Source organism: Kogia breviceps, chromosome 4 (assembly GCF_026419965.1).
Source record: "Kogia breviceps isolate mKogBre1 chromosome 4, mKogBre1 haplotype 1, whole genome shotgun sequence".
Lineage (NCBI taxonomy): Eukaryota > Metazoa > Chordata > Mammalia > Artiodactyla > Physeteridae > Kogia > Kogia breviceps.
The window spans coordinates 12,102,616-12,118,153 of NC_081313.1; the positions used below are offsets into that span (position 1 = coordinate 12,102,616).

The following is a 15,538-nucleotide window of genomic DNA, read 5'->3' on the forward strand; positions in this document are numbered from 1 at the left end:
GGTTAAGTGTCTGTCTTAAACTATCTGTTGTTGTCTGGTTACTTTTGAAAAACTCAGCTACTGCCGTATTCAAAATTATTTTATAATCGTCTTTGTTTATATCTTGTAGGCAGGCAAGATGTTGCAGACAGACATCATAATTTCCAGCTGTGAAAGCCTGGAAAGCACTGGTGGACAACTCCTTCTCTTGATCAGTGATCTCAGGTCGGTTCTTGGATACTTTCTGTCCCATATTTTTTTACTTCTGACTATTGCCCCGAGTTACTATCAACTTTACTATGTGGCCACACTTTCACTCTTCACTCTGGGGATTCACCTACTGAGATTCAGATGTCCCTCTTGTCAAGTCCCTGTTCGGGTGCCACTTGCCGCCAGCCGCAGCGGGTCCTCAAAGTGCAGCAACAATTGACGAGAGGGGGTAGGGAACGGAAAGCACCAAGGTATGGGATCAGAAGGGCACAAGCAACTGATGGTTGCAAGGCAAGTTTAATAACAAAGCATAGCCGTATATATACCCCTAAAGCAGGGAATTTGCTTAGTCATCCTCTTATCGGCATCAGCTGGTTGATTGGCTTCTCGGTTTCTCCCTCAAAGGCACCAATTTCCCCTCCAGGGTTGCTTTTCCTAGCTTTAGGGAACAACCAGGGACTCCCAGTAACTGAGCAGGTCCCTGGAGCGATTTGGCCAAAGGCCATCTCCTTTTTTACGTTCATACCATAAAGTCCAGGATGCAGACCAAGGAGAGTACAATCGGGCCCTGAGGCTTATGAGGGTCTTAGTGGCACCTTCCTCAGAGGGCAATGCTCGCCACACTCTAGGAGGTGAAGATTTCCTATGTTAGGACACAGAAATGACTAGGAATCTCTTCCTTACCTTTAGTTTCTTAGGAAACTTCTACAATTTGTCCCTCTAGCTCTTTCTAAATTCCAGTGTACAGTATGAATGTTGGGCTTCCTTTCCAAAGGAACCCAGATGCTTGTCCTAAAAGGTAAGTATAAAGAAGTACTCTATGATACTCTTAGTTGGCTTGGGCTGCCATGACAAAATGCCATAGACTGGGTGGCTTAAACAACAGAAATTTATTTTCTCACATTTCCAGAGGTTGGGAAGTATAAGATCAAGGTGCTAGCTGATTTGGTTTCTGGTGAGAGCTTTCTTCCTGGCTTTCAGATGGCTGCCTTCTGTGTCCTCCATGGTAGAGAGAGCAGTCTGGTGTCTCTTCCTTTTCTTATAAGGACACCAACCCTGTCAGGTTAGGGCCCCACCCTTATGACCTCATTTCACCTTCATCACCTCCTCACAGGTCCTATCTCTAAATGTCTTAGTGAATTCAAGCTGCTGTAACAAATTACCATACACTGGATAGCTTAAACAACAGAAATTTATTTCTTACAGTTCTGGAGACTGGAAGTTCAACAGCAGGGTGCCAGTACGGCTGAGTTCTGGTAAGGAAAGTTTTCTGATTTGTAGACTGCTGACTTCTCCTTGTATCTGCACCTGGCAGAGAGCAGAGAGGAAGAGCAAACTTTCTTGTGACTGTTTTTAAAAAAATTAATAAATGTAATTTATTTTTGGTACTTATAATTTTTTACTGAAATATAATCAACTTACAATGTTTCAGGTATACAGCAGTGATTAAGTTATATATATATATATATATACACATATTCTTTTTCAGATTCTTTTCCATTATAGGTTACTACAAGATATTGAATATAGTTCCCTGTGCTATACAGTAGGTCCTTGTTGTTTATGTATTCTCTATATAGTAGTGTGTATCTTTTTATCCCAAATTCTTAATTTATCCATCCCTCCTCCTTTCCCCTTTGGTAAGTGTAAGTCTGTTCTCTGTGTCTGTGAATCCATTTCTGTTTTGTAAATAAGTTCATCTGTATCATTTTTTAGATTCCATATATAAATGATATCATATGATATTTGTCTTTCTCTCTCTGACTTACTTCACCTAGTATGATAATCTGTAGGTCGATCTGTGTTGCTACAAATGGCATTATTTCATTCTTTTTTATGGCTGAGTAGTATTCCACTGTATAAATATACTACCTCTTCTTCATCCATTCATCTGTCATTGGACATTTAGGTTGCTTCCATGTCTTGGCTATTGTAAATAGTGCTGCTACAAACATTGGAGTGAATGTATTTTTTTGATTTAGAGTTTTCATCTTTTCCAGGTATATGCCCAGGAGTGGGATTGCTGGATCACATGGTAACTCTATTTTTAGTTAAGAAACTTTCATACTCTTCTCCACAGTGGCTGCAGCAATTTACATTCCTACCAACAGTGCACGAGGGTTCCCTTTTGTCCACACCCTCTCCAGCATTTATTATTTGTAGACTTTTTGATGATGGCCATTCTGACTGGTGTGAGGTAATACCTCACTGCAGTTTTGATTTGCATTCCTCTAATTATTAGCAATGTTGAGCATCTTTTCATGTGCCTGTTGGCCATCTGTATGTCTTCTTTGGAGAAATGTCTGTTTAGGTCTTCTGCCCATTTTTAAAAATAGATTTATTTATTTTTATTTATTTAGTTTTGGCTGTGTTGGGTCTTCGTTGCCATGTGTGGGCTTTCTCTAGTTGAGGTGAGTCGGGGCTACTCTTCGTTGCAGTGAATGTGCTTCTCATTGTGGTGGCTTCTCTTGTTGCAGAGCACAGGCTCTAGGTGTGCAGGCTTCAGTATTTGTGGCATTCAGGCTCAGTAGTTGTGGCTCACAGGCTCTAGAGCGCAGGTTCAGTAGTTGTGGTACATGGGCTTAGTTGCTCCACAGCATGTGGGCTCTTCCTGGACCAGGGCTTAAACCCATGTCCCCTGCACTGGCAGGCAGATTCTTAACCACTGCTTCACAAGGGAAGTCCGTTCTTCCCATTTTTTGATTGGGTTGTTTGTTTTTTGATATTGAGCTGTATGAGCTGTTTGTATATTTTGGAGATCAATCACTTGTTGGTTGCATTGTTTGCAAATGTTTTCTCCCAGTCTGTAGGTTGTCTTTTCATTTTGTTTATGATTTCCTTTGCTGTGAAAAAGCTTTTAAGTTTAATTAGGACCCATTTGTTTATTTTTGGTTTTGTTTCCATTATTCTAGGAGACAGACCCAAAAATATATTGCTGCGATTTATGTCAAAGAGTGTTATGCTTATATTTTCCTCTAGCAGTTCCTGTACTCCAAAAACTATATGATGAAGAGGACACAAACAGATGGAAAGATATACCGTGTTCTTGGATTGGAAGAACCAATATTGTTGAGATGACCATACTACCCAAAGGAATCTACAGATTCAAAGCAAACCCTATCAAATTACCAATGGTGTTTTTCACAGGACTGGAACAAAAAATTTTTAATTGTGTGTGGAAACAGAAAAGAAACTAAATAGCCAAAACAATCTTGAGAAAGAAGAACAGAGCTGGAGGAATCACATGCCCTGACTTCAGACTATACTACAAAGCTACAGTAATCAAAACAGTATGGTACAAAAAAACCCACCAGACACATAGATCAATGGAACAGGATAGAAAGCCCAGAAATAAACCCATATACTTATGGTCAATCTATGACAATAGAGGCAAGAATATACAATGGAGGAAAGACAGTCTGTTCAATAAGTGGTGCTGGGAAAACTGGACAGCTACATGTAAAAGAATGAAATCAAAACATTCTCTAACACCATGTACAAAAATAACTCAAAATAGATTAAAGGCCTAAATGCAAGACCAGATACTCTTGTGACTCTTATAAGGCACTAATATCATTCATGACGACTTTACCCTCTTGACCTCATTTGATCCTAATTACCTCCCAAATGGTCCCACCTCCTAATACCATCGCATCTGAGTATAGGGTTTCAACACATGAATTTTGGGAGGACACAAATATTCAGCTCATATCACCAAATATAGTTACATTGGCGGTTAGGGTTTCAACATATGAATTTGGAGGGGCCATGATTCAGTCCATAGCAGATATTAAGGTACTAAGGGTATGGAATTCCATTTTAGAAGCTCTTCAAATAATTTAAGATAATCAGCTGCCTGAATTATTTGTTTAGGATGAAATTCTGTTTAGCTGGAGGCAAAAGACTCATTTAATATTTTCCAGAATTCCAAGTCTTTTTATAACATCATCCTCTGTTATCTCCTTATGTATGAAATGGTTTGAATTTCATGATAAAATTTCATTATGACACACTTCTCCCAAGAAAAACTCTTCTGGACAATTTTGGGGGTTTTCAAGTAAACTATTACTAGTGCAAGATATAATTTAATGAACTATTTCTCCTAATTTTTTCCCTATAAAGTTATTTCTTCTAGTCTCAGAATTGCAAAGACATAGTAGCTCCCACCCACAAAGTCCTATTTAAAAACAATGAGCATTCTACAATTAAGAGACATGATGAAAAGGGGGGGGGGGTCTTTCAAATAAATACACAGGTATTCCTAGAGTAGTTAATTTTTAAGTGAAACTAGTGATACTTCCTGCCAAGCTTGAGTATAGTACATGAACCTGTGAAACTAGAATAAACTAAAAAGTACCTGTGACTACTTTAGAAACTGATGTACGGAATACACTTGTAGTCTATTTTTTAATAGCTGTGACATTGGGAAATTCCATAGAGTAAAAATATAGGGTGTTATTTTGGTATTGAAGAGGGAGATATGCATCCAACTTGTACTAAGTTCCTTATAGAGAACTTAAAAAATCAATCATTCCAACAAACAAACAAAAACTGTAATGGCTCAGTAGTATTCTTCATGAACAGTTACTGTAAATAAGGGCTGAAGTATTCAAAGAAAAGCTCAGAATCTTTCATGCATTAACTATTCTAGGCAAGGCCAATGAAGAAGTAATATCAGTTTGAGATGGTTCAAAATATGTTACCAAGTCTAAGGACTTACACATTATTATGTCACCATTTTCCTTTTAGTTATCTAATTTAGGAATGTTTGATTTTAAGAGGAAGCTGGAAACTAACTGGAATTGTCTCTAGCAATGTTATTATACAGGCTTTTACTTAGGCTTATAGATTTTTCTGCTATTTTTTATTCATCTTGACATAACAATAGGCTAATTGTAATTATATCACAGTTCATGGGCTTACATTTCACAACTTCTCCTTAGAAACTCTGATTTAGTTTTTGACTTAATTAGTTTACACACTTGCTCTCTAATAATTTAGTTCTGTAATGCTGGTTAAAAAAATTTTGGACATTCCCAATATGCACATATACATTAAAAATACACGTGTACCTCTGTGTTTATGTATTATGTATACTATAAAACACATACACAATAGCAATTTTAAAGGATTAAAGATGAAATAATTAAATTTTAAATTTTAAATCCCTCTATGGAAGTACAAAATAAGAACATGATTTGACATTCTTCCTTACTTTGGAAAGTCTTGGTTTATCATTTTGTGATATGGTGATTTGAGTTTGATTTTTTTCTAATAGACTTTGGGAGGGAATAGTTTTATATGTATAGAAAAATGGATATGATAGTACAGAGCTCCTATATACCCTTTACCCAATTTCTCCTATTACTAACATCTTACATTAGTATGGTATATTTATTACTTAATGAGCCAATTTTGATCCATTATCGTTAACTGAAGTCCATAGTTTATTCATAATTTATTCATATAAAATATTATTATATATAATATATATAATATATAATATTATATATTCACATATAATATTATTCATATACTTCTTTTGTTTAACCTAATGTCTTTTTCTGTTCCAGGACCCCATCCAGAATACCACATTTAGTTGTCATGTCTCCTTAGGCTCCTCTTGAGTGATAGTTTCTCAGACTTTTCTTGTTTTTGGTGGCCTTGACAGTTTTGAAATGAACCGGTGAAGTAATTTTTAGGATGCCCCTCTAATGGAGTTTGTAATTTGTCCGGTTCCTCTCATTAGACTGGGGTTATGGGTTTGGAAGATCACAGAGGTGCGGTGCCCTTTGCATCCAATCATATCAAGGTTACATACCATCAATATGATTTATCACTGAGCTCAGGTCGCATTGTAACTTGGCCCATGGGTAAGTATTCATTTCTGCTAAGGTCCATCAGCAAGCCAAAACTTGTTTCTCACAAGGAGAGTAACTATCTTCATAGGATGGCAGGGCTTTGCTACAAAATCCTAAAGGTTTGCATTGTGATTCACTTATATGTACTTGCCAAAGACTCCAAATATCATCTCTATCTGCCGTTTCAAGCATCATTGGATCAACTGAATCATATGACCCAAGTGGCAAAGTAAGTTGCACAGCAGCCTGGACCGTTGCAGAGACTTCTCTTCTCTCACTTGGTGTTATGCCTCTTTTTTTTAACAGTAGGAAAGGCCAGATGTAACAACTTATCTTTCACTTAGAAGTGATATCTTGATATACTCAACTCCACTGGACCCCCAGAAATTTCACTGAGGTAGAAGGCCTCTGAATTGGGGTGGATTTATTTCCCATCCTCTGACATGCAAATATCTTACCAATATGTGTACAGTAATTGGTACTTCCTGTCTACCAGGACTAATCAGCATATCATCATCAACGTAATAGACCAGTGTGATGTTCTGTGGAAGGGGAAGGGGATTTAGTCCCTGCAGACTAAATCATGACATAGGGCTGAAGGCTTGATATAACCTGTGGTGGGACAGTGAAGGTGTGCTGCTGACCTTGCCAGTTGATTCCTTCCAGTGGTCTTTTTCAACACATATAAAGGAAAAAGCATTTGCCAGATCAATAGCTGCACACCAGGTACTGGGAAATGTGCTGATTTGCTCAACAATGAAACCACATCTGGAATAGCAGAGCAACAGGGATCATCACATAATCGGATTTACAAAAATCCAGTCATGCTCCAAGATCCATCTGTCTTCTGCACATGCCAAATAGGTGAGCTGAAAAAGGATGTGATGCGTATCACAACCTTTCCAACTTTCAAGTTCTTGATAGTGGTACTAACCTTTGCAATCCCTCTAAAAATGTGGTATTGTTTTGGTTTACATTTTTATAGGTAGCAACAGTTCCAGTGGCTTCCATTTGTCCTTTCCTACAGTAACAGCCTTCACTCTACAGGTCAGGGGACCATTGTGGGGATCCTGCCAGCTGCTGAGCATGTTCATTTTTTATGCATTCCAGAACTGGGGAAATAACCACAGGATGTGTTCAGAGACCAACTGGGCCTAATGTACGATGAACCTGAGCTAAAATTCCACTGATAATTTGATCTTCACAGCCCCTACTCTGATAGGTAGATACTACAGTGATATTTTGTGTTCCCATGAATTAGGTCAAAGCCACTGTCTAATAAGCCCCCAAAGTCTGGTTATTTCATTTCCCCCAATGAACAGTCACTCTTGTTGATGGCTATAGGACCCTATGGGGAAGGCTGGGGAAAAAATTAACTATACATTTTTGGCACTGACGTAGGGTCCTTCCTTAAAAAGACCTGGCCTCCCCTTCATTCAGAGTTCTGGGTATGTAAACTGGGTCAAGCCTGGGAACTGATTGAGGGGCTGTGACTTTCTGTTTTGGTGACACAAGTTAGGGTTTCTGTTCATAGACCCAGAACTCTTCTGCTTATCTATTTTTTGGCTGCGCTGTGCTGCTTGTGGGATTTTAGTTCCCTAAGGATTAAACCTGGTCCCTCAGCAGTGAGAGCACTGAGTCCTAACCACTGTACCACCAGGGAGTTCCCAGAACTCTTCTGCTTATAAAGACCAGGTAAGAATTTAGTAATTATCCATCTATTTCTTTTCTAGGGACACCATGATCAACTAGCCAATACCACAGGTCTCTGTGAGTCAGACAATTCTGATTACTGCTTTGGCTCAGCTGTCCATTACAGCAACCACACTGGTACCTACCTGCCACCCTGAGATCCCATCATCACCACTGGATTTAAGAATCTCAGTTTGATGATAATAGGTTCCATTGTAAGATACATCTGAATACAGAGAGGAACAATTGCAGATCTCTTCAAGGGTGCTGGGTCTCACTTCACAAATTACTTCTCATAGTCATGTTGAAGGGTACTGTCCTCTGGACTCTCCAAGGTGGGTGAGAAAGTCTTACATGATAAATCAACTGTAAGATTCCCATCTTCCCAAGACCTTGCAGATCTTCCTCTACAGTATCCTAGGCAGTTCTGGCACTTCAACGTCATTTAGTGTAGGCACTTTTGGGTGGAAGGAAGTCAAGTGATCAATGGTGTTTTTGCTCAGTTTCTTCTCATAATGGGTCCATTGGGCTCTGAAAGCCATCTTGTTGTTATTTTCTTAGTTCCACGGGTACAAATGGAAGAGACATACTCAGCAAACAATCAATCTTTTTCTAACCCTTTGAGGTAAAATGTATCTGCTTTGTAGGCTCTTATCAATAAATTCAGCCTGATAGTATTTTACAAGCCTTCATCTTTATCCCTGTATTCGTTTCCTAGGGCTGTTACTGCAAATTACCACAAACCAAGAGGCTTAAAACAACAGCAATTTATTCTCACAGTTCTTGAGAGTAGATATCTGAACTCAAGTTGTCAGCAGGGCCGTGGTTCTCCTGCAGGGTCTTTGGAATAACCTTTGTCTTTCCCTAGCTACCAGCAGCTCCTGGCATTTCTTGGCTTCTAGCTACATTACCCCAATCTCTGCCTCCATCTTCGCATGTCCTAATTCCTTCTGTGTCTATATATGTCTGCATCCTCTTTATACAAGGATACCACACATTAGATTTAAGACCCACTCTAATCCAGCAGGACCTCATTTTACCTGATTACATCTTCAAAGAACCTATTTCCAAACAAGGTCACATTGCATTTCCAGTTGGAGAATGAATTTTAGGGGACACTAGTCATCCCACTATAATCCCACACCCTTAACATCCATACAAAATTTGACTGCATATTCTTTTGTATGCTCTGACATTTTTTAGCATGTGTATTTTACTTTTTCAAATAAAATTAAAGCAGAAAACCCGCCACAGTTCTTTGCCATAAAATGCAAGTATTCTTTTCAGCCAGTTTCTCCCTTTGATGCCCATTACTACATAGTCTCCCTATACTGGCTTCCCTGTCTTGCCCTTCTCCAACCTTTTCTCTAACTGAAGACAAAATGACCTTTTAAAATAATCTCCTTCTGATCTTTCAAGGAGGATCAAACACAAGGTTCCTCATCAGCTGAAGGAGGCTTTTCAAGATCTGGTCTCCAGTACCCTTCTTCCAGGTTCAACTTTCAATAAAACCCCATTATGAACCCATTTTACCCCAGAACCCCTTGTAGGTTTCCGAACGGCCCAAGCCATTCCCTTCCTCCATACTTTGGCCCTGCGCTCTTTGCCCGTTGTACCCATGACTGCTGCTCATCTTTAGCAGCTACTCCGCTATTCCCTCCCTGGACAGGAAGCATTTTTGTCTTCTCATCTTTGAAGTCTGTTAATATTTTCCCTTTGCTCTTGCTCCTCCTAAATCAAATTTCCTATTGTTTTTTTAAAAAACAAATTTTATTTATTTATTTATTTTTGGCTGCATTGGGTCTTCGCTGCTGCAGGCTTTCCCTAGTTGCGGTGAACGGGGCCACTCTTCATTGTGGTGCATGGACTTCTCACTGCAGCAGCCTCTGTTGTTGCGCAGCATGGGCTCTGGGCTTCAGTAGTTATGGCACGAGGGCTCAGTAGTTGTGGCTCGCAGGCTCTAGAGTGCAGCCTCAGCAGTTGTGGCACGTGGGCTCAGTAGTTGTGGCTTGTGGGCTGTAGAGCGCAGTCTCAGCAGTTGTGGCATGCGGCTCAGTAGTTGTGGCTCGTGGGCTCTAGAGCACAGGCTCAGCAGTTGTGGCACATGGGCTCAGTAGTTGTGGCTTGCAGCCTCTTGAGTGCAGGCTCAGTAGTTGTGGCTCATGGGCTCTAGAGTGCAGGCTCAGCAGTTGTGGCTCGTGGGCTCTAGAGTGCAGGCTCAGCAGTTGTGGCTCGTGGGCTCTAGAGTGCAGGCTCAGCAGTTGTGGCACGCGGCTCAGTAGTTGTGGCGCACGGGCTTAGTTGCTCAGCAGCATGTGGGATCTTCCCAGACCAGGGCTCTAACCTGTGTCTCTTGCATTGGCAGGCGGATTCCTAACCACTGCACCACCAGGGAAGCCCCTCCCCCCAATTTCCTATTTGAAAGAACGTAGTCCAACAACACACACACACACACACACACACACACACACACACACGCGCGCGCGCTGCTGCGCTGGCTCACCGGTTGGGTAGGACCGAGTCCCCCTTCTCAAGGAGGGAATGGCTGTTAACTCAGCTCTGGAGCGACAAGCCCAGCACCACGCCGAAGGCCAGAGCCCGCCGGGCTCCAGGCTCGGGGCTGGTGGTGACGGCATCGCCCCTGGGAGGCCGGGGAAGCAGCACATCACCCACAAGGACCACATCCCTCGCTCTACGGCCGAGGAAACTCCTCCGGCGGAGGGCGAGGCTCCGAAGCCCAGAGCGACACTGTAAGGCTCCCAAACATATTAGCACCCTTCACGCCCCAGGCCGGCCCTCCTCCTCCTCACCGAGGCCGAGTCCCACCGGTCGTCCAGCGATTTCTCTCCTTCACGCCTGGGGACACGAGGACCAGGAGCCACCGCGACTCCTAGGTCAACGACCGCGCGCGGGGAACTCTGGGGCTGGCCGGCGGCGCACCTGGGTGGAGCACGCGCAGTTGCGCTTCGCGTGGGCGGTCTTCTCGGGCGGCTCGGCCCGCGCAGGCGCATGCGCAGGCTCCGCGTCACAGGACTCTGGGCAGCCGCGGGCCGCGCCCCCTCGCCGCGGGTCAGAGGCCACGGGGCGGGCGGTGGTGACGCGCGCGGAAGTGTCCTGTGAACCGTCGGTAGCCGGCGGGCAGCAGAGCTGCAGCGGCGGCCACGGCCGGGCCCCCCGACGGGAGGGGCTCCGGATCGCTGGGAGGCGGCCGAACCCCTGCGGCGCCGCCGCCGGCGGAGGCCCCATGAGTCGGGGGACGATGCTTCAGCCCGGAGCGTGGCCGGGGGAGAGCTGTGCAGAGAAGCCGGCGCGGGAGGCGGGGGCCGCGGCGCTGGAGGGCGAGAAAGTGGTGGCCGGGGGCCAGGCGCGAGCCGCGGTGCGGTGCCCGGCCGAGCAGTGAGTGCGGGGCGCGGGGCGGGGACGACGGGGGCGGCGTGGGGCCCCGGGCTCGGCACCCACGGGCGGGCGTGGAGTGGAGTGAGGGGGCGGGGGAGGAGCCGGCGGAGGGCCCTTCGCCCCCTTGCATTTAAGTAAGGTCGTCGGTGAAGACACTTTTGTATCCAGTGTGTCCGATGAGAAAAGTTTTTCCGGAAGGCGCGTTTTAAAATTCTGGTTATCCAGTACCCGTCCCCGCTTTTTTACATTTCCATAGCTCTAAAGCTAAAGAAAGCTCCAGCAACTTGGGAAACAGACTCCAGAAGCATACTATCTTATAACCCACTCCATTAGCGGTTCCCCCCAACCTGTTGTGGCAAGGGACTAAGGTTGTCGTTGTCACAACCCCAGGAAAGCTGAGCCACGCGACCTGTTTGTTCTTGGAAGGCAAGTCTGCGCTTGATGAGCGTCCCACCTGTTGGACAGACTTTGGACGGAGTCTGCCCCAGTTCTTTTGCCCGTTAGCTGCTTAACTAGATGTCCTCAACCGGCTTGATTTTTAAATGCGAAAGGCAGTGCTGCTTAGATCAGTTCTTTATTGAACTGTAAAGGCGGCTGCGTACATTGGAAGAGTTTATAGTTTCTGCAGGGATTTGGGGGCAAGGGTGGAAGCAGAATATAAACTTGAAGGCTGAAACTTTAATGCATTTTCAAGTTCTAGTCACATATAAATGCCTTTGGAATTCCAAAATTGACAAAAGCACTCGGGTAACCAGTTTGACAGAGATCTTAATAGGCCGGAAAGTGTGCCGCCCCCCATTTCCTAAAAAGGGGTTCTGGGGGAGCTGTTATTACAGATAATGTATTACAATAATTCTCGCTTGCATGGCTCTTTATTGTGGGCTTTGACTTTCTCCTTGAGCACCCAAGCCCCTTGGGATGGTATTATCAACAGATTTAAAAGATTTAGAGCAGGAGGTCTCAAACTCCTGCCCCCAGGAGCTAGGCAGGTGTCCCATGGGTTCCTGGAGAGCTGAGTCCTATGGGGACAGGGTCCACCAAGTTCCAGCCTGTAGAAGATTCCAGGTATTCTGACTTTTGTTTGAAATGTCCTAATTTTTATTTTATTTTTAAATTACATCCAGGTGTTTCACTTTTATTTTTTTAAATTTTTTGTCCGTGCCACACGGCTTGCGGGATCTTAGTTCCCCCCGCCAGAGATCGGCCCACTGGACTTGGAGGGAATTCCCCTGATTTTTAAATAGTAGCCTTTTATTTTATTTTTTAAATCGAAACCACTGTGCAGGCCCATGTGTGTGCAGATGTGGCTGCCGTTTTGCTCCCTGGCTTTGAGCCCTACCTAAGACTGTGCAGCGGGGGAAGCTGGGGTGCACATGGGGGTGGTCTTTGTCTCTGCCCCTTCCCAGACCGCGCTGGTTCCTGCCTGCGGCTTCCAGGCTGACTGCTGCTGCCGCACTTAGGCCCCGGTGGTCTCAGCTGTGCTCCCCACCTAGCGGCCCTGGCCCTCAGATGCTGCTTCTCATCCTCAGCTGTGTCGTGCCCTCCTGGGAGATGCAGAAACTTTGAAGTCCAAATCACGGTCCCCCAAATACACAGAGTTATTTGGCAAGCTTTTCTGCTGGACGTGGTTCCCAGAGTCTGAGCACCTGGGGAAATGGGTCATGGTGCAAAAGGAACACCCTTCCCTGACGGAAAGGATTTGTGGCGCAGGTGCCTCTCCTCTCTACTGTCAGTAGAATTATGGGCGTGGAGCTGAAGGGAATGTAGACAACCCAGCCTAGGTTTGTCGTTTTATCTGTTAGGAAACTGAGTTGCAGATTTGATAGGTGCAGCTTGGCCAGGGAGGCACAGGGAGTAGGTAGGTTTCAGGGCCAGGTTCCCTGATGCCTGGTGGAGGGCCTCCCCCCATGTCTTTCTGGCTTTCTCAGCAAAACTAGGTAGAAGGACATGACATATAATCATGCAGACTTCACTTTTTTTTTTCTGGAATAGATATTCCAATTTGCTGCTTATTTACTAGCTTAATTTCTTTTTCTTCCTATTTTTGTTGTCTTTGATGATCTCATTCTCTTTTAACTTATAAGAGAGCAAGGGGGAACCTTGGGAAAGGAGGTGAAGATGACTTCAAATATCAGCTTATGAACATCATATCTTACGTTCTGGGCTTCCTTGTTTATTATATGGGCAGTGCGGTTACTTCTCATTGCACTCTGATATTTTCTTAAGGGCTAGAGAAAATGTACTGCAGCATATAAACATTGCCATTGTATAGTTTGCCGTATAATGTGTGCACAGCAGTTCCTACATGATATATGCAGCCTAATAGTTGAGTGTAGATATAAATAAATAGTGTAATGCCTGAACTAGGTCCTAAAATAGTTCTTGAATCTTGTGCTCTTCTGTCATTGGAGCCAAATCCCTTCTTCCCACCCAGAGAGTTAGGTTTGACCTGCACAGGAATTGAGTAAAATATTTGCATCTGGAAATATGAAACACCATAAAATGCAGATGTTTTGTGATACCCGGCAGAGTCATTTTAATTCATTCAGTAGGTAGAAATTATGAATACAAATCACAGCCCAACTTTTGTAGCCATTATATTGTACATTCGGGCTGTGACTCTGAGAGGTGCAGTGAAGGGTAAGGGAAGGGATGGCTCATTTCCTACAGGCTGTACTGTAGGACACAAGTTCCTTGTGACTAAGCTCACTGTGTTTTGCAAGGGAGAGAAATAGTGGGGAAGAAACACATAAAAATCATATGGATAAGCTGCTTCCTAAATCTTTTTCCTTCCTTTCCTTTCTTTTTTTCTTAGTTCACTTGAGAGCTGTGGTTGGCTGACACCCCTTGGACAAGCCCTAAGGATGGCTCACAAGATGATTCAGGGTCCCTTTTGAGGAAGTATTAGGTCAGACCAGATTCAGTTGGCTTTTTTGGAAATTTCCTCACTCCTCCTATCAGCAGGTCTCCTGTACTCCATCCCCCGCTCACCTGACCCATACGGTTGAAACTTATGCTGTGTCACTCTTCCTCTTAGCTAAGCTAATACTACAGTCCTTGAGGACCAGGATGGCTCTGGGACATGGTTGGTGTCCAGGCTAGACATGCTTAGGGAATTGAGAAGTGAGACTACTCCATGGTCCTTCTCTGTCTGCCTGACGGTGGGACAAGGTTTGAATCTGGGGTCCACAGGCTGGCTGTGTGTAGGGGGAGCATGATGTGTCTGTGTACCCCTCTGAAGTGGAAGGCCGAATTATGCGTGTGTTTATGTTTTTCTGGACTGAGGTTCTGAGGAAAGCTGTGGATTCTCAGAAGGGCTGTGAACAACAAACTGTGAAGCCATTGTCCTCGGGCGTTGCTAAATGTGCTATTGTGCGCATGTGTTTTCCCACCCACCTTAGCAGCCCCGGGGAGGGGGGTGGCTGTCTTTAATGGGGTAACAGCGACTCCCTCCTGCCCCTTCCCCCTCCTGGGTGTAGAACCTGCTTCAGAGCTGGGATGCCTCTGAGAAACCTCCTTGTTGAGGGTGTCTGGGTCGTCCCCAGACACCTCTGGAAGTCACGTGGAGTAGCCCGAGGCAGCCATGGCAAGTCCGCTTGCAGATTGCAGGTGGGATTTCAGCCTGGGTGCCGGTACTTCCCTGCATTTGATGGGCTGTGCGTGCATCTCTACAACTGCTAAGAGGTGGAGAAAGGCTGGGTTGAGTGGTCTTTGCTTTTCCTGTGCCTGTGTGGGATGGCGCGTGGTGTCACAGTGGTTGACACTTTCAGCAACACTGCCTGGGCCATTAGTCTTCTAGGACAGACCAAGTTAAGCATGAACTGCCGCGTTAAAGTCCAGAGAGCTGAGCAGTCATACTCAGTTTAGCTTTTCTAGATAACTAAGGGAAGCTTGGTGCAGATGTTCATAATGGTGAGTGATTAAAGTGCTGTCTTGTTAGCTTTGCATATGTTAGAATTCACTTTTTCATATCATGTGTTTACTTGTATCAGAAATTGAAAAATTGGCTTCACAGAAATGTCTTCTGCTTCACTGAGCCCTGTGTTTTTAGCTTATAGCTTTTGCTTTGGGGAGTAGTGTAATTTTGTCTACATGTAGTAAGCATTTTAAAATTAAGTTTTCAAACATTTATTGTTATCCAGGTCTTTGAAAAGAGCAAGAGGAAGGTTATAATTTAGTAGACAATGTCATGTAACCTACTCAATGGTGTATATTGCCTTAATATTGAGAGTAAAAGAATTCATCTCTGAGAGACCATGGGAGCTTGAAAATACTTTAACATTATGGTACTAAACTAATAATTTTCTAAGTAGGAATTATTAGCATTTTGGTTTTAAAATTGAACTCGACTGTGTACTTGAGTATGACTCACATGCCAGGGTCCCCAAGAAATCAAGTCA

At 43.9% G+C, this 15,538-nt stretch overlaps 1 protein-coding gene and 1 long non-coding RNA gene across 5 annotated transcripts in view; one reads left to right on the forward strand and one right to left on the reverse strand.

Moving 5' to 3' along the window:
* LOC131756090 (uncharacterized) overlaps positions 1-10,730 on the reverse strand; it is a 56,027-nt gene extending 45,297 nt beyond the window's left edge. For all 3 annotated transcript variants that reach the window (XR_010840082.1, XR_010840083.1, XR_010840081.1), the window contains exons 1-2: positions 10,553-10,730; positions 1,394-1,497 (exon numbers count right to left, since the gene is read on the reverse strand). This is a non-coding gene — a long non-coding RNA (uncharacterized lncRNA). The remainder of the gene's footprint in view (positions 1-1,393; positions 1,498-10,552) is intronic.
* A 116-nt stretch (positions 10,731-10,846) lies between these two features.
* The window catches only part of OTULIN (OTU deubiquitinase with linear linkage specificity), a 29,253-nt gene continuing 24,561 nt past the window's right edge, over positions 10,847-15,538 (forward strand). Inside the window, exon 1 of one of the 2 annotated variants that reach the window (XM_059061150.2) lies at positions 10,847-11,138. In XM_059061150.2, coding sequence (XP_058917133.1) covers positions 10,987-11,138 — 152 coding nt within the window. In that variant the 5' untranslated portion in view covers positions 10,847-10,986. The remainder of the gene's footprint in view (positions 11,139-15,538) is intronic. The other variant, XM_067030807.1, reaches the window with a different exon arrangement.